Genomic DNA, 19,755 nt, shown 5'->3' with positions numbered 1-19,755 from the left:
CGCATGTCCGCACCCGCGTGTCAGCAGCAGCAGCCGGCGCACACGACTCCGCGCGGGCTGCGAGGCTCCCGGTAAATGCAAAGACTCGAGGATAACTGCCCATCAGCAAGGCTTCCTTACGCCGAGCAACACCGCGCTGACCCGCAGCTCCGCACGCACAGCACCGGCGTACCGGCAGAGGCTCCCGCAGCTGACGGCCGCGGGCCCGCCGGGCGGGGTGCACCGGGGCAGCCCGGAGGCCGGCGGGGCGGGGCGGGGCGGGGCCGGGCGGGGCCGGGCCGGGCCGGGCGGGGCGAGAAGCAGCCGCCGCCGTGGCGGACACGCCCCCGGCCGCCGGGAGGTGGCAGCGCGGCCGTCAGAGGGCGCCGCGTGCCTGCGCCGCGCGGCGCGGCCGGTGGGGCGTGGCGCGGCGCGGCCCAGCATGCAGCGCGGCGCCGTTTGAATGGCGCAGGCTCCGGGCGCTGGGCCCCGGCGGTAGGTGCCCGTGGCTCCTCCTCCCCCCTCGGCGTGGCCCTGCCCGGTACCATGAGCAGCGGGTGAGTGAGCGGGGATGAAGGCTCCCGGGGCCGTGGCCGAGGAGCTGGCGCTTCGAGCCGGCGGCGGGCGGGGTTCCTAGCGGCCGGGGTGGGAGCTTTCCTGGCCCAGGACTCGTCTCCGGCCGCTGAGGAACCGGGGCCGCGGGAGCCCTCGGCGGGGCCTACCCCCACCCCGCTCGCCGCCCGCTCTGGAGGAGCGCGGTGCGTGGCGCGCCCCGGGCCGTGCTTTGGCTCGCCGGGGCCGGGTGCGGCTCCGAGGCGCCCCTCTCGGCGGGCGGGCGGTGGGGGAGCGGGGCTGCCGCCTCCCCGCTCCCGCGGTGGCCCCCGCCAGGCCTCCCCCGGCCGGCGCCCCTGCGCGTGGGGCGCGCCAATGCGGGGCAGCCCCGCCGGCCTGCGGCACGGCTGCCCGCGGTGCTGGCGGCCCGTAGCGGGCGAGCTCTGGCGGTTGCGCTGTTGGGGGAGCGGCGGTACCAGCCGCGGCTCGCAGCGAGCGTGTGCGCTGGCAGGTAAGTGGAGGGAGGGCAGGGGAGGCTTCGGTGCTGCCGAGAGGGAGGATAACCAGCCGGGTGTGAGGCCTGCTGACGGGATTTATTCGCTGGGTGTGACAGATTCCAGTGGGGAAAAAAAGGACGGGGGTGTGAGGCAGATCTTCAGAAGCCTGAAGATCAGATTCTGCATTAATTACTTTGTTAACCTTCAAAGTTTTTTTTGTCCGCTGTTATGCTGGAGTAGTTTGGCATGTTGTTGAACATAGATACAAAATAAAGATATTCTGAATAGTGACATCTATTGATGAGAGAGACTGGGAGGAAGTTTTAGAAACCTTTGTTGCTCTTTTTGTGTAATATGATGTGCTATAGGGCAAGGTTAAGTCAGTTTGCTTAAAAGCAGCTTTATTCTTTCTCTTCTTGGAATATGTATTCTGCTTTTTCCACTCCCCTGGTTTTTTGTTCCGGTAGTCAGGGAAGGGGGGGGGGGGGGGGGGGGAGATAAGTTACCCAAGTTTACTAGAACTAAAGCATAACAGAAGACAGGTTAGTGCCTCTGGCCTTGCTGATTAGAAATAAATTGTCCTAGTCAAAAGCTGTCAGTTTCATATTATCAGTGCATGTAATTTTGATTAAAATTTATGTACTATGATTTTACTGAACTCAAGTTACCATTGGCTTGAATTCCTAAACTTTATAACTCAGAATTTCATTATAACGTCTTAGGAATTATATCATTAAAGTATTTCATATGTATATATTTTGTAAAAATGTGAGTATAGTGATATGTGTGTGGTGTTATATTAGTGTATATGTATTCTGTCTCTCACCCAGTTTCGAAACGCTTCTTTTCAATATATTTCTATTGGAATCATTTTAATAAGCTTTTTTTTAATTTATTGTAACAGTGTTGTATGTTGGTCTCGGGGTAAGGAGCTTAAGTATGAATTAAGAAGGCTTTTTAAGTACTATAAACAGACCACAGTCAATAATGGAAGTGTATTCGAGGGTAACATAAGTCATGTGATCCCAAGCTATGCGAAGTGTAGTCAGACTGTGTTCAGCTAAGTAGGGATGAGATGTGTACTGATGCTTCCACCAAGTTTGGAGATTGAGGAGTTTTCCAGTAAGTCTTTCTCTAGGTTTGACTTTAAAGTTCTTGTTGCAGTTTTTTTGAAGCTTTTGGGGTTCAGCAATGAGTAGAAAAATACACTGTATTTCATTTTGAGTAGTTTCTTAAATCTTGTGTAAAATATTAATGTAGGAGTGTCGGTGTATTGGAACTTGATTTCCTATGTAGAACTCTCAGATAATGTCACTGACAGCACTTTTCCAACCTTACTCTTCTTAGGGTGTTCATAAGTGAAAATGAACCGGTAAAAGCATCTCTGCATTAGTGAAGGATGATTTTAGAAAGGTCTGAAACACTGACAATACTATGTTATGGCAGCTTAACATATCTGTAAATGGTATCCCCAGATGCAGAAAACTGGGTATTTGTTTGACTTTTTTCTAGAAAATATTTTTTCCAGAATGTGAATAAGGTTCAGTTATTAGACTCTTAAGCTAGCTCCACAAGGAGAGGTAACTCACACCTGGCTTCATCCTCAATAAACTTAACCAAATGCTGACTTGTGGTCATTTTTGGAGGTTAATTATGACTGCTTGTGCCAGTGGGCCATATACAAATTCCATATGTAAGAGTAATAGGAAAATGAGCTTAAACTGTAGGAATAAGCTAACTTACCATAACTAGTTACTCAAATATATTTGCCTTTACTGCAAACTTAATGAAATTCCTGTTACTTCTGTCCACGCATGAAACTTTATATTGAAACAAATGGCCTGACAGGTATAGCACATTTGCAAAAATGTGTCCTGCTGGCATATTAAAAAACTTTCTATAGAGTTGCAGAAAAATTTTGCATTAACATACTTCTTGGAATCTTGAGCTCCACTTTTTTTTTTAAAAGAGAATTCAGTATTTAACACTGTCAGGGCATAAACTACTAAAAGGAGTGGTTTTTTTTTTTAATAAAAACCCCACTCCGTTTCATATTCTAAGCATGTGGAAGCCATCTAAAACTGAGAGACAGATGGATTCTGTAACATTTGTCAGAGTTAAAATGGAAGGAAATTATGCCAAGCTTACAGAATCACTTCTACATCACAAGATAGTGCTGATTTATTTTTGTAGATGGATTACTCTTGCGGAAGTTAACTTGGAATAACCATTTTTGGAAGTTTCTCAGGATCATTTTAAATCTGATAATGACTACAGAAATTGACTGTTACTGGTTCCCTGATGCATACCTATTTTGAATGCTTTCACAGTATGAACTCCCCTCCTTGGGGAGTAACAATTAACCCTTTCATCTGAGTTTAATATTGCCATCCTTGAACTTGCACTTGATTTAATATGGGGCGGGGGAGAGTCACAGAAACGTCTGCAATTGCTAGGGTACATGGAATGCTACAGGAAAAAATAGCTGTTAAGAATTTGGGCACAGAGTAGGACAGGAAGAATGTTTGTTTTAAAGGGTATTGCTGATGACTTAAGGTATCGAGCTATTTTACATTGGCTTTGCTGTCACGCGAAGTACTCCAGTCTGTGTTCTGCAAGAAATTAATGTTATGTTAATACATGTGTAGATTACATAACATGCGAAGAAAAGTTTGTCCCTCTCTGGGGGCTGTGCCCAGAACATAGAACGATGGGAGGGAGTGGCAGAGCTGTTGATACTTGCCTTTGATAGATGTGCACTTGAAAGCCTTTTCGTGCTGTCTTTCGTTGCTTTGATACTGGTATGACTTGAAGAGTTGAAGGGAGAGATCAGAGTTAGAAAATAGCAGTAAGGCCATCAAGAAAACTTTGCATGGATACTGTCTATTGACTGCAGGGTCAAATGTGCTTGCTTATCAGGATGTAGGGCTGCTGTTACTCTGGTCTTGTTTCCTGAAAATTTAGGAGACTAAAAGGAGGAGAAAGGAAGGGTTGGCATCTTCTGTGAGAAGCCATGCATGGGATGGGGGAAACTGGTGGAATGTGAGCCTATCATCTGAATGAAATCTCTGTTCAGATTTGCAGTCTATTTTGTTACAGTTGTAAAACAGTTTAGGCTTGTGTGGTGAAGGGTTAAGGTAGAGATGAAGAGACTTCCATTCTAACCTTAGTTTATTTTTTAAGTTTTGTAAAGCAAAATAGTTGCATTGGACTTAATGAGATGGTATAACAGACTGTTCTGAACAAATACCACTAGCTGTGCCCCTCACAAGGGGATAGTCAAAAATTCAAGACGTAAAGGTGTCTGTTTGATCCTGTACAAATTGGTATCTAATGCCAGTTTTAAAATCCCCTGTATATATTCCAAAATAAGTGTGTGGTAGTATCTAATTAGCTATCCCTACATGATGGTATCTGATAGCAGATAAAATGAAAGTTGTAAAGAGCCCTATGAAGTGTTTTTATCCTCTAGCATTCATCTTTTTAATTACTGGCCAGCTAGCATTTTATCATGTGTTACTAAGCCTTTAGAAGCAGGTTTCTTGATGTGGACTAAGTTTATTATAGCAGTATTGGGTTTGGATGTACCAGATTCTTCTGCTTGTGTTCTGCTTTCTCTGGACTTAATCACTTCAAATGTATTTATTTTTTTATGAATTTACATATGAAGTCTGCACTGGAACCCATGTAAACATTTGGGTCACAGCATCCTGTGACAAGTTCAGCTTGATTATAATTTGCACAAAGAGCCACCCCCTTTCGTTAGTTTTGAACCTACCTTCAGCTAGTGCTTTTTGACCATTCTTATATTAGGCAAGACAGTGAATAATCTCAGTGTAACTTCTCCAAGCCATTCATTTTGTAGGCCTCTGTTTTATTTCCCCTCTCTCGTATAAGTGGCTGCCTCCTCAAACTGAAAAGGGCTCATCTGTTCAGTTACTGATTGTGTGGAAGGTATTCTGGTTTTTTAACTTGTCTGACCTTTTTTTACTTAGGAGTCTTCTGAGTTTTTTGAGGGGAAGAGTCCAAACCTGGGCTCAATATTTGAAACAGTCACTATAGACTGCCACAACAGTGTTCTGTTTATTTTCCTGTTTATTGATCCATATGGAACGCTGAGCAATCGGAATGATCTAAAGTAAACCGTCATATATGCAGATCATGTTGTGGGTGGCAATTAGTAATGCGGAGCCTGTGATTCTATATGGGAGCCCAGAATTTCCTCATGCCTGCAGACACACAGGCTTTGCTTTTTATTAACCTATAGTCATTGCTTCTGTTTATTTTACTTGACGGTCCTTCTCTAATTCATCAGTTAGCCCTCCTCTTCAGTGTCTGGTTTAACTTTGTGTTGTCAATGGTCTTTGTCATTTAATTATTCATCCCCTTTGTGAGGTAATCCATGAATGTATCAAACAGCATAAACAAATGCAGATTTTTATGCAGGATTCCTGTGGTGGCTGCCTTCAGTGAGGGAACCACTTGAACAGTTTAGGACTTAGCTGTTTCTCCATGCAAAAACTTTCACTCTTATCGCTTGGTTGCTTAATTTCCTCAAGAAGTTAAAGTGAGGGACTTCTGGAAACTTTTTGGAATATTCGGCTAGAATCTTGTCATTTAGCTGTCCTTTATCCATGTTGTACTACTTCATAGTCTCAAAGAATTCCATTAATGTGCAGGGCAGGACTTGCCTTCACAAGAACCAGGTTGGATCTTTCACAGTATATTATTGTTTGTGTCCAGTAATTCTGTTCTTGATTACATTATTTACTGATTTGCACAACAGAGGTGTCAGTCTGGATCTTTCTTGAGGCTATCTTTAAATACTGACTGTGTTTTCCACACATGATTTCTTTAGGTGCTTTGTCAGCTCTAAGGGAGAGGTTCTGCACGGTGGTTAACAATGCAGCTATTCCATTACTGTGTGTATGTTCGCTGCTGCTTCTGCATCCTCAGAGACCCTCACAAACCAGGTTAAACTATGGAAACCTTTCTAAACTGTAGGACAGTGAACACTCAATTTTACTTCATTTCATCAGATGTTCCTTTATGTCTGATCATCTGTTAGCCTTTTGGGTTTCTGTTCCCAGTCTTTAAAGAAAGAATTGGCAGTTTTGTCTTTTCTTGTTTCAGCTGTGAGGCTAGAGGGGCATTATGTTCTTGCATCAAATTGCTAGTGTGTGTAATTCTTTTTGTTTTGGACACATTCAGTCTTTTTTTGGGGGGAACTTCCTTCCCTCCAGGATAACCTCTTTCTAGTTAGGTATTTAGAGACGTTATCTTAGACTCTGATGCACTAACTGACTTCACTTGGCAAGACATTTCTTTCTAGCCTTCTAGTTTAACGGTGCTGCTGTCTTGGGTATTGAAGATCAGATTCTTGCTTAGCACGTAGCATGAAAGAGGAGGATGCTTTGGGATCGCTTACTAAACAAGCAAGTAAGGACAGGTAGCTCTTCTGCATGAAGAATTGTAAGCTGTCAGTGTGTCACGGCAGTAGTTGCAATAAATGATTCTTCAGAAACGGAATTTATGGATATTTTTTTTTAGCATTTGACAGGATGATTCTATGGGGTCTAGCTCTGGTGGCTGCAGGTTGTCCTTCATTACTGCTGCCCCCTCAGGAACATTCTCAAACAGGGGATGCAAAAAAAAAAAAAAAAAAATCCTCCTAGCTTTCTGCCTTCATCATTAGCCTCAACAGAAGGTTGGATTTGTTGGGATTTCAGGGTTGTTGGGTTAGACTATTTGTCAAAAGTTCTGTTGTTTGCTTTTGTGTTGTGCTCCAAGTTCAAATTTTAATGTACAGCCCATTTGAGGCCAAACAATGACTTGAACCAGTCTGGTGTGCAGCAAAGTTGCTTCTTCTAAACTTCAGAGGAAAAAATATTTTTTACTACTTATAAGCCTGGTGGATGGAAGCCTTGAAAGTGTGGAGAACTTGTAGGGTGACAACTATTCTATCAGCATTCCATAGTATGCAGGAAAAGTTAACTTAATGAACCAGTTTTAAGCCAGTCTTGTATGTGGAAAAGTATGGGCCACCAACTGTTAAAAGATCTTGCCGTAAATAATGCTGCCATTTGCAGTGCTTGCTGAAGTCATTGGTCTGAGAGCTCTATATTCCCATCTAGGAGTAAGGGTTTCTATCAGTAAAACTTCCTTTTTCTGAGAGAGAGTTCTCCAATCTGATTCTTTAGTACTGATCCTGTTCTAAAGAAAACTGAAGCACTCGAATTTTTTTTGCTTCCGCTGTATCCTAAAATATTGAATGTAATATGCATTATGTGAAGAGTACACCTTATCCTTGGTTTTGAGCCTGCCACCTGTTTGTTTTATTTGATGGCCTTTAGCTACTGCATTGGAAAATCTTCTGTGGCTAACAAGCTGTTTCCCCATCTGGCTTTTTCAGTGCTCAGTGTCTTAGTGTTTTAAATACTGAAGTTCTTAATGTGAGATAAATTTGCTGCATGGAGGAAAAGGGATAGGACTGTTGGTACTGAAAGTGGAGGGGAGAGATTAGGACACTCATGCTGGGACCAGAGTTTTACTGTTTAGAGGAAAACGAATAAAATTAAAGCAAATAGTTGGTTTTTAAAAGGTGGGATGTCTTGCTGAAACATCTTAAGAATAGTGCACCATGGTGATGTAATTCTTGAATCCAGTCTCAAGCAATGAATTTTCTGAATCACTCAGAAAAAATGCAAAACCATGTGTACAACTGTCTCAATCTTGGTTTTGATTCTTTGCATACTTCAAGACAAAGTACTTCAGGCATTTTCTTGCTGGTTAACTGGTATAAATATTTTTTTTAATATGAAGAATAGCCAAATTTATATTCTGAGAAAAATGGGTGGGAGGTGGATTTGCCAGTGATCTAAGGGTGGTCTTTGACTTCCATTTTTTTAACCTTTGCTGTTCGATGAAATTTGCCTCCTTCCTGAAAAACAGGGATTATTTTTATTTTCCTGCTTTTCCTCACTTGAAAATGGTTGTGGGACCAATTATTTTTTTTTCTAGGTGGCAGATGAAATTCCTAGTGTGAGAGGTGGAAAGTCTCATAAATTGCTGCCACCTTTACTTGAATTCTTGTCTGTATGGCACCTTTCAGTGCAGGTGTACTAAGCTGGTCTGAAAACAAGATCTCTGCTTCTGTTTCTTGCAGAGGGGGTGGAGGGGGGTGTCTTGGTTTTATTTTTTTTTTTTTTAAATAAATAGGAATTTTTAAGTGCTCATCAGCATGCTACTAATGATAGGGTCTCCAGCTAACATTTGCTGCTGAAGGATGTCTTGGATTATTTATATGATGGAAGATCTTGTGTATAGTTTAACTCTTTTTAACTGGTTTTGCTGGCTGCATTTGAAGAAAGTTAACTGTTATAGAAAAGATACTTGGTTATTCTTATTTTATATTAAATATATTTCCCTTGAAAACAGGGATTTGAGAGATTATGGCATCTGAAGCCCACAATGTTAGAAAACAGAAAGTATTGCATATTGAAGGTCATCCCATTGATCTCCCTAGAAAAAGAATCTCTTCTTCCACTAAAAAGATCATGAAGGAGGTAAGCTGTGGGGTTTTGGGTTTTTTTTTATTCTTTGATGAAGCTGAAGCAAACATTCAAACAAGTTCATAGTTCTAAGCAGTCTAAAACTGGAGTGCCCTATTGGGCATTTCATGTTTAGATGTGCAAGAACTTTAGCTATTACACAATTATATTATGAAAACTCTGCATTATTATAGACATAAGCAGTGACTGCACAGATACATGTATCATATCATCCACATGAGCAGTAGTTAACGATGGCTTTACTTATGCCTGCTTTGCTGCAGTACAGCCAAGAACTGTTTCAGTAGAGAAATTGTATCATCAAAAAATTCTCTCTTGCCAAGAGAGCTACATGGCACAATTGAGAGGTGGGGTAGGTGAAATACTTGCATTGAAAAGGACCTGTCATCTTAATATCATGCAGGTTGATCTACCCCATTTAGTAACATGTACTTTCACTAGATTCTTGCTAGTCAGAAACATTTTCTCATAACCTCTTACATGTGTTACTGGTAGAAGAGGAAGGCGGTGGAGTATGGAGGTAAACTTCCTGTAAGATCACTTCAAACAGCAGTCAAGATGCCAATATGCTCTATGTCTGTTTGCTTATTGAAACTTACGTATTAAAACCTACATGATTTTATGACTTGGTGTTAACAAAAAACAGTCATAACATTGTTTTGCTGATGTATGCAATGTAAATGTTAATAGTAGTATAAATTTTCAAGTTCAGATGCCTGCAGTATATGGGTATAGTACCTGTTTGTATGAAAATGTATTTCTAACTTTAGCATCTTAGTTCTTTTTTATTATTAATCTGTTTACTAATGAAAAAAGTAGACTAGTATGTCACAATTCAACTCATCTTCATTACATGAAGCTCTAAAACATTGAAGACTACTGTATAAAAAATCATTTAGAAATTAATCTTCAGGTTCTGCTGCTTAATTTTCAAAGGTTTTGCTAATCTGTTTGGCACAACCTTGAATGAATTTTGTGATTCCTTTTGGATATCACTCTTCTATGCAGCCTAATGGTGCAAAAGGGTGCTAATCTATTTCATATGAATGAATTCAAGATAATCAAGCTGGTGTTGTCTACAGTGGTCTTGATTTATTTTTTTTTAAATGCATGTGTGAGACAAGCAATGCAGTTTTGCCATCAGATTCCAGTAGCCTTTTTATGTTCGTCACAGTTGCTAGTAAGTAAAAACTCTCTCCCTGTGATGTCACAGTCCTGCCTCTGGCCAAAGATACCCCAAGCCTACAGCTGACTGTGGTGCTCCAAGGATAGCGATGACAGAGCTAGTCCATCTATAGGTCACCATAAAATACCTGAAGATTATAGGAAGGTTAACATAGCTGTGCTTTAGCTACAGAATAGGAAGAGTGGGTGGAAAGGAGGGAATCCATGTTAAGCTTAGGCAGTGGTAAAGCAGAACTTCCTTTTGACAAACTGTGGGAGTGTTTGAGCCTTTTTAGTAAAAAAACTTGTTTTCTTCTCTGTTCCCTTTCTCCCAGGGTAAGAAATCTCCAAAACAGCTGGCTTCATACACAAACAGGTACGAGGGCTGTGCAGACGCTTGAGTTTGAAGTGAGAGGGAGGCAGGGAGGAAGAAGCTGTTTAAATCTTTTTACAACACTCAAGCAGACACAAATGGAAGATAGCTCTTGATTACTTAATTCTTTACTGACAATACTTGGTTCTTGTGTCCACTTCCATAATAATGAGTCTGCGTTTATAAAAGCAGGAGAAAAATATTGGTGGTAGCTCTTACTTCTGATAACCCAAATGTTGTGAAGATATATTTTGGGGATAAAGTGTCTTTGCTAACCTGCAAGTTGACTGCTGAATTCATAATGATGTATTTTCGCTTACTAACATGAAGAATTGCTTAGATTTAGAGCAACTTTCACTAAAATACTGCTTTATTATTGCAGAATAACAGTTGGAAAAACGGTGACCAGTCCCCTCTCTCTTTTCAAAGTAGTATATTGTAAAAGAAAAGTTCGTTGTTATACTCCAAAGCCTTGCTATAGAAAGAAACAGTTCCCTAAATCTAGGGGCTGTGACATGGCAAATAAAGAAAATGAACTGGCTTGTGCAGGGAATCTGCCAGCAAAACTACACAACGACAGTCGTACGCACTTGTTGAATTCTAGTGACTCTGGCTCATCTCAAACAGAAGGCCCATCATCCAAATATAGTGGATTTTTTTCAGAGGTAAGTAGAGTTTAAAGAAACTTTAGTTTAAAATAGGAGTATTCCTGATAGTTTCTTTGTGTAGTTAGCTGTGAAAGTTTTCAGAGATTCATTTTCTTAACATACAGATTGGCTCCAGTCTTGTGATTTACAATCTCTATCTGTCAGTTTACCGGGGATACAGTTGCCAACAATAGTAGTTCTGCCAGTTTTCCACATGTTTGTCAGCACAGAAGCTCAGATCTGCCAGGCTACTCTGGGTTAAAATTGTACCAACACTAAAGGAAAATGTTTTGACCTGGTTGAGTTTCATGATCTGGCATGATGTATAGCCACATGCGTGCTTATGTGTGAAAGTAAGCTGGTGAGGTAGGACAGGACCATTTTCAATAGCAGTATCAGCTTCATGTGTATGAAATGAACTTAAGTGTTTGTGTAAGACTGTTTCTTGTTAAGATTGCTTGATGAAACACAGTGAATGGCTGTAGGGCTTCCAAAACTGGACAAAGGTCAGATATTTAAATGAAATGGGTTTTATGACGGTGAAGGCCATTTAAGTCCCTTAATGTTGAAGTTTCCATTTCTGTCACCATAGATGTTTGTTACCCTTTGAGGCCTGCAGTTGTTTTAAGTGAGGCATAGCAGGGAAGATAAGATTGAAGATTCTTACCGTGCTGTCTTTTTATGGTACTGGTCTTGTGAAGACAGAGCCCTGAGAGTCCAGTGGGCTGGAGGTACAAGTCTGTGGCACTCTTGCACTCCATTGAGTTTGATCGTTTCAAGGAAGGAGCAGCAGAATAGCTAGAATAAAGATGCTGTGGGAAGAAGAGTAAAGAAATGAAGAGTGGGGGAGGATTCATCCTGTGAGAAACTGAAGACTAGATCACTTGCCACAGATGCCTGTTTAACTGTTTTGAGAGATGTGGGTGGCTCTGCAGTGTTCACCAATGCAAGGTCTATTTTTATTAAAATACCTAAACTTCATTCCAAGAACAAGCTATTTTCAGAAATTAATCTTTTCTGTCAAAGTTCAGAATAATACATGTAATTACTTGGGTCTAAATTGTGTCAAAATTAATAAGCATCTAAGTAAAAAATTCTCAAGAGTTGGTTGAATTACAGGTTTCTCATGAATGCTGTATTTAACTTTTAGATACGTCTTTAGGTGTCTACAGACCTTATTCTTGTAGCTCTTGGGTAAAGTAGTCTTAATCTATTTGTGCCCCCTTCTAAGGGAAATTTGTGGTTTTAAGGCTACTGTGAGCTAAATTTCTGAAACTCGTCAGCATACAGGTAGGATTGTACGTTAACAAATTGCTATATTAGAGCAGCTTATTGTGTTGTTGCTGGCTACTTGTGGTAAATTTCTATATTTTCAAAAATACACAGGTTTCTCAGGACCATGAAACTATGGCTCAAGTTCTTTTCAGCAGGAATCTGAGGCTGAATGTAGCTTTAACCTTTTGGAGAAGGAGAAGTATAAGTGAACTGGTAGCCTACTTAGTGAGGTAAACCTGAGTGTCTCTTTTATATTCTTAAAGTGGTAGCAAATTCAAATATGCTGCAGCATTTTTAGGGGTTCCCTAAATGTTGTAACTTCGTTACGCTTATTCTTTAAGTCATGGTGGAAGCACATACTTCAACCTATGCTCTACTATCTGATTTTATTCTTAATGTTTCTAGGATACAAGATCTTGGAGTAGTAGTAGACTGCCTTCCTGTGCTTACAAACAGGTACAAACAAAAAAGTGGAGGGATAAGAATCTGCTATAGCCCTGATGAAGTTCAAACACTTCTGAAACATCTTGTTTTTTAAGTTTACAGGAAGAAAAACCACATATTTCAGTTGGCTGCTGCGTAGATCTTTTGCCTTTAGTGAAATCATTGCTTAAAAGCAAATACGAAGAGTAAGTATGAGTTTAGGATGTTTTCAAAACGTTATTACTTCCTGGCTATGCAGTGCCCTAGAAGTTAATGGTGTTTAGTCCTCTGACTGTTGTTCCCTCTGCCCCTTCACCCAATGCTGAATTTGAGGGAACGCCAACCTGAAGAGGAGCTTCCCTCTGGACGTTTCTCCTCTAGCAAATCAGTGGCTCAACAACTCGTTTCTGCAAGGTTAAGGACTGGTGGGGACTGGCTTTACTGCTTATGCAGATTTATTTATCCTGAACAGTAAAACAGAATAGCACTGAGGTTTTAGTATGCTTTACGTGAAATCAGGGCAGTTTTCAGGCAAAATACCTGAAGAATTTCTAGTTTTTCAATAAAAGCTTCAGTTAACCACTTTGAAATTGAAAACATAGGCAAGTATTTAAACTTCCCAATTTGTCTAGATTTTTAATTACAGAATAGAAAACATGTTGCTCTAAATTGCTTACCAATTTGTCTTGACACTTTAGCTGACCTGTAGATATTGGAGTGGGGTGAAAAAAAGCATTATGTGTAAAATATGTTGTTGCAGATACGTGATAGTTGGTTTAAACTGGCTTCAGGCTGTCATTAAAAGATGGTGGTCAGAACTGTCTGCACATTCAGAAAAGGCAGAGGATGGGTGAGTATAGTGTTGGGGAAATACTTAAATATATTTATGTAGCTTATTCCATCTCAGTCTGTTTTAACTTTGATCACTAGGAGCATACGTTATCTACAAAATAAAAAGTTATAATTTGAAAGTACTTAAAAGAAGTTGTTCTGTTAATACACAGGTGGTGTTTTGAAACAGACCTAAGGATTGTCATGTCTTTGTTTTCGTGTTTTTGTGGTTTTTTACTGGAGTTTTAATACATGTAGAACATAATATCAGAGGTTATACAAATATTGAGGAAGTTGGATCAATTTTTTCCAATAGTGACAATAACATGTAAACTAAGTCTATATATAGTATTAATAATGTTTCAGTCAGTCTCCTGAAGTGTGGTATATGTATGTTATAAAGTGTTGCTCATTCTTTTTCAGAAATATTCATATTTTAAAACGACAATTAAGTGGTTTGTGGGAACAGGAGAATCATCTTACTCTGGTTCCAGGATATACTGGTAATATAGCTAAGGTAATACAGTTCCAGTTGTGTTTAGTAGTGAATATAATTGTATCACTTGCAGTATTCCTCTCATTTGTGTTTTTTTTATGCAAAACTATTGATGGATAGGAACACTTTTATTTTCCACTGATGCTCAAGTATATCGCACAACTTACACAGAAGTTTGGAGTCCCTATGATAATAGTAATGTGATTTAGAATGCTAACAATGAATTTTTTTATCCTTTTTTCACAGAGAAAGCATCTCCTTAATAGTGAAATGGCTAATAGTAATAAGCCTTAAAATTGATGTAAAAAAGGGCCCAGATGAGTAGGTAGACTGTAAAAGGATAGATGTTTTCTCTAAAATCTGCTGTACCCATTACTGTAAGCATAATGCAGCATGGAGAATCTTAGCCCGGCAATGTTGTTGGCATTTGCACATCAGGTGACTGGGGCAAGTGACAACATGTTAAATTCTAAAGCTTATAGCTGGCTTAATGCTTGGAAAGTTACGAGTTTGTGGAGAGCAGAAAAGTGTCTCCATCTGAAGCAAATCCCGGTTTGCCTTTCTCGGTACGTTGTGGTATCAGTAATACAATGAGGGTGTCTGGTAAATGCATGAGTTGCTGCTCATGACACTCGTCTGTGTAAACAGGGCTTTCTTGAGGTGTGGCACAAAGAGTTACATTGAGTGAGAAACCTCTCCACATGGAGGGACCTGATGAAGGTAGACAGTAAGAGAGGACTTAAAGCAGATACTTGGTTATGTGCAGAATTCAAGCGAACTTCAAAAGAACTTGGAGATTGCATGCTTTACTAGCATCTGAAAGAGCTTTGTGGAATCTATTAATTTGATGGCTGCAGAATTTGTCACTTTGTATCAAATAAGTTTTCTTGTTCTTCTGGGATTGCTGTGCACTTGCGACTTATTTTTTTTTATTTCTACAAGAATATTACAAACTTCTTGCAGAGTTTCAGTCAGTAGGGGTGTAGAACAGTGTTCTAAACTCCCAACTCGTAGAGCAATGGAAGCTTGCAATACAGGCTACCTATTTCTTTTGGTGTGCCAACATAGCAGTTACAGCTAGTGTCAGCTTGTTTCTCTAGGATTCGGGTTCTCTTTCTGTTCATGTGGCTAATTCTTAATGTATATCAGGATAGATTGTGACCAAGGCCACCTGAACAAGTCAGGAGCAAAAAGTGTAGTACAAGAATGTTGGAGGGATGGGCTGAAGGAATGTCACTCTTAATAAACATGTTTCAAATACATGATCTCATGATGATGATTTTGTTTCCTGTGCATGCAGGGAACAGAGGAAAAATAGACTAAATTGATGACTTGGGAAGCTAGTCCCACTGTTCTTGCAGGCTTTCTAGTACATAAAGTAATGCCATTGAAAGTATCTTGAAGATAGCTTGTTCTGAAATTTGGCCTAAACATAATGATTCTTGTATTATGGTCCTGATTGATTACCCTGCCTTAGACATACAGTTGATGTTACAGCCATAAGTAATGTGACACTTTTGTTTCTCCTTTCTAGGATGTAAATGCTTATTTATTACAGCTACACTGACATGATTGGGAAACTATGTATGCTTATGTGGTGAAAGAACCCCGCAAAGTACCCCTGAAATACATACTGTTTCTGAAAGCCTTTTGAGAAATACTGGCAGAAGAGAACTGAACTGTCAAGCTGTTTAACAAAACCACTAATAAAATCCTAACAATCTACTTCACATTGAAGTGGAAAAACATCTAGTAGGAGCAACTTTTACTTCAATGAGGTGAAAGTGCACTATGAAAACTGTATGCCTTTGCTGCATTTGGGATTCACTGAGTTACTAGGTATTCATTTAAATGCTACTGTATTTTACCACAACATCGCATAAAAGAAGATGAATTACTGTCATGAAGACAAAGACAGCAGAACCAGTTAAAAGGAGCCAACAAAAGCAATCGGCATTTAGAGCTTTTAAATGTTTCTTTCACAAGAGAACTCCAGAATGCACCGATATCTTCCAATTGCATTTAAAAAAAAACCACAACAACTTTGGAATATTGAATTCTATGTTTTAATCAAATTATTAAAGACAATTTTTGTTTGCACTATTGAGAAACTGTACATTAAAGTTGCCTTAATTACTAGTGTTTCAAAAAGCCAATGTGTTAAGATGCAAATAGCTATTATGTTCAGATTGTAATGAGAAGCTACAAAAATCAGGGTTTCACATTGTGTAGTTAATGAAACATTGCACATATACAAAGATTCATGTATGAAAAATATTATAAATACCTGAAGTTAAGCTTGGATAAACAGTTATTGCAAATGTCAGCAGAATGGTGAATTTATGTCTAACAAATGTTTTTATATTGTATGTGGATTTCTAACACAGTAATCTTGTTCTGTATCATTTAAACTACATGCAAATAAGTAAATATATAAAATGTATCTACTGTTTTTCTTTTCAAGTTCATAAAATATTTCTAGAGTAATCTCTTCCATGGTACTTTTTATCATAGATATTTATGTCTATTGTTTGAAATGTTTACAGCCAGATGAGGCCATGTTAATCAAATCACACTCTTTTTATACTACCTCTGTTAAACTGACAAAGAGCTTTTGCAAAATTAGTAGGGTTCTAGCCTGATCAGTGATGGCAAATTCATACCAACAATAGTATTGAACATACAGCTAAAACTCTTTTACTGTCCTATTGCTATCCTGAACTATTTTAATTTAAAAGCTATAGCTTAATAGCTCTGAGTCTTGCTTTTAGGATTACAATTGCCTTTTTTATTTTGTGATTAGAAAGCATGTGTTTCCAGGTAAAACTTAAGAAGTGCCAGCTGTTCACTTAAAACAAATATACATGCACAGCATGTATTACCAAATATTCTACTTCCTTAAACTAAGTACTTACAAGGGTTGTTTTCATACTTACCTAGCATTAAGCATATGCACTTCTATTGATGTGCAGGAGAAAACTTTGATAGCCCCAAGTGGTTTTTGCTTTACAGGTGAGGTTAAACGAATTTTGAATTCTGGTAGTGGTCAACAGCTTTAGGCCTCCTGTTGCTTCATTTTAAATTCAATTTACATATTATTGCTGACTTCTGAAGGCCAACTAGAAATCTGTTACCAGAACTTGGTGCTTTTCATTATTTTGAGTATTCTATAAACCACCAAAGGTTTCACACTTTCCAGGGCAAACAGCTACAGGGAAGGGTTTCTGGGACATCCCAAAACTGAGCACTCTGTCGGATAATCTAGAGACAGGCACATAGCCAGATTGTTTTTGCTAGAATTGTTAGGTACCGTTACAGGTATTTCACACTCAAAAGAGTTTGTGATAGAACTTACTGCTTTCCAGATGTTTTTGCTGTCAATTAAAAATTGAAAGGAACTTCAGTATGATAATGTTCTTGTATTACTTCCCTGTTCTGTTCAGCACTTAAATGTAAAAGTGATATAAAGACTAGCTTCATCATTTGGGTAGCAGTTGCTGAAACTCTTAGGCTATTCCTCAAGGAGAATACTGTAAAGGCGATTAGAAACCAGGAATTTTTTTTCCTCTTTTTTTTTTTATGGACAAAATGAAGTAACTCATGGCCATTTATTTCTGATAATACCAGAAGTAATTATTCTAACTGGAGAAAGTTAAATACTCTAGTAGTTAAAAATCTAGCTTGACTGTAGATGTAAATACATTGGTTTATAATGAATTCTGCATATGGCCATAGATTTAGAAAATTAACTGTGGATGGTGCTTTTGTTCTAGTGGCAAGGTAAGATTGACTTGAGGATTGTTACTGAGAAATATCTAATAAAATAATGCATTATTTTTAACAGCCAAAAGTTGTATTTTGACAGCATTGATAATATGGTATTAAACATTAAGCCATTAGTATCTGTGCCTTATTTTCAATAAGTTTTTGTACTGTTTTCAGGCAGCTACTAGACTGTCAGAACAGGATTTTAGTCTCCATTATGAAAAGATTTTTCTGTCATGATCTTAAAGAACTCACTTAAACTGTTCATGCTGACATTGAGGCTCAGCTTGTTGTATGCTCTTTAGTTCTCAAATGATTAGGAATCAGTTTTGCTGTAGTAGAATGTATGTGTATGGTATTTGCTCAGAGGTGACATGAGTAAAATGTCTCAATAGCTGTGTAACTCCATGAAATCCATGTAGCTGTCTCATTGAATCTAAGAATTAAGCTTATGCACAAATGCTAATCCTTGTGATAATTCCTGAAAATGCTGTTTCTAGGATGTCAGAAAATCCAGGCCTAATTAATGCTTTGTCCTGTATGTTCTTGTGATGCAGAAGCATGTATGTACTTGAGGATGAAGGATGCCTCAGCAAAGCTGCTGTTCATGTTATACCACTTGATACAAAATTAATGTATTTAAAAAACAGTACGTCTTTTGCCTCAATGTTCCCTGAGAATACTTGAGGCTGTTTTGCTGAAAGGGTTTTTATTTGAAGTGTGAACAAGAACTTACCCATCCCCTAAACTGAAATTAGAGAAGCCTTCTGGCAAACTGCTTCTTTCCATAGAGCTAAAAGAACCCCAGTATTCTCTTAACATAAGAACTGAAGTTTAGGTATTGCTGATAGCTCGCTAAAGGGTGGAGGCAGGAAAAGCTACTCTGTTAATTAGCTGGGTACAAAGAAGCTAGCATGTCATAATGATTTTCTCTGTAGCTCCATTTTTGAAGGAGTTGCACCTGTTTATTACGAAGAGTACTCTGCAGTGAAACATCTTTGTATCACACAGATACTATAGTTCCAGGCTACTTAATAGTGCTTACAAATTGTTACTGGTTTTTTAAAAAATAAAGTAGCATCAGCCCTCCAGGAGCTTATCTCCTGCAGTGAGATATAATTGGAATGATCTTTGCCTTCCTGTAGGTTGCCTTATTGTTATCAGAGGCTGCAGGTTTAACACTTGGCGTGTAGGAGGGATGGGAGAATAGGAAGGGACAAAAAATGCCCTATGTTGAGTGACATCAGCCCCACTGTATTATACCATATGTATCATAAAAGCAGGCTGTAATTTCATTTTCTCCTATCTGAATAGGCAAGTTTGGAGTTACAGGTCCTCTGCATTTTGCACTGAAGAGATAAAAGTGGGAGACAGATGCTACAGTGCTGATTTGTGGTATGTTCATGTGTGTTTTTTCTTTTCCAAAAGGGTGAACACTTTTGTGTGTAGACACTTGAAAGGATCTTGTGCAAAGCTCACCTTTTGAAACTAGCAATTTCTTTTGCTAGTTCATCTTGCCAGATCTTCCAGTTTTGCAGAAGACTGAATGTCTGTCTCAGTGTGGAGATTTGCCGCTATGTTTTGTGCCCAGTTCTCTGGTACAAGGGGAAACAGGTCGTTCGTAGTCAACTATTTCTGAATACAAAACCATGCAAATCATGTGACTGGTGTGAAGTTATTCCAACTTCTGTACAATGCAAATTCTTTATAAAGCAGTTGGTTCTTTTGTGAGGAACTTTATATTGAACTGATGCTGCATTAGAGGAGGAAAAAAAGATGAAGCAGTTCTTAATAGCCTTGGTGAAAGCCAGACAGCATAGTTTTAATTTTTGTTTTCAGTCTGCCTTCCTACACACAGTAATCCTTGTAGGCTACAGATAAAGATTCACTGAGAGAATAATTGAGCGTGCTTGTATACTTCAAACAATTCATGTTTATTCCATAGTAGTTAAACAGCTTGGTTTATATCTTAAATAAGACTGAATGCAGGTATTCCCCACACACACATTCATTCTTCAACACTTAATAATGATATTTCTTCCTCTTCTGGTCCATATATACTGTGAGTATCTATTGTAAGTGGGGAAGGGAGGATGGAAAGTCTAGATAAGACCCAGGGCTAGCTATTCAACACTATTCATTTTGAAGCAATTGTGAAAATTTTCTGTCTTAAAACTTCACA

General features: G+C 39.3%; 1 protein-coding gene across 1 annotated transcript; it reads left to right on the top strand.

Moving 5' to 3' along the window:
• Window positions 1–379: 379 nt before the first annotated feature.
• On the top strand, window positions 380–16,251 carry KATNBL1 (katanin regulatory subunit B1 like 1). The gene is made up of 10 exons (XM_056346490.1): window positions 380–536; window positions 8,466–8,593; window positions 10,099–10,139; window positions 10,519–10,801; window positions 12,170–12,288; window positions 12,464–12,514; window positions 12,598–12,687; window positions 13,242–13,331; window positions 13,736–13,829; window positions 15,343–16,251. The coding sequence occupies exons 2-10, from the start codon at window positions 8,480–8,482 to the stop codon at window positions 15,373–15,375; spliced, it is 915 nt and encodes a 304-aa protein (XP_056202465.1). The 5' UTR covers window positions 380–536; window positions 8,466–8,479; the 3' UTR covers window positions 15,376–16,251.
• The last annotated feature ends 3,504 nt before the right edge of the window (window positions 16,252–19,755 follow it).

This window comes from Falco biarmicus, chromosome 7, assembly GCF_023638135.1.
Source record: "Falco biarmicus isolate bFalBia1 chromosome 7, bFalBia1.pri, whole genome shotgun sequence".
NCBI lineage: Eukaryota > Metazoa > Chordata > Aves > Falconiformes > Falconidae > Falco > Falco biarmicus.
The sequence above is the reverse complement of the archived record's forward strand: the minus strand, read 5'-3'. Positions and strand labels throughout refer to the sequence as shown.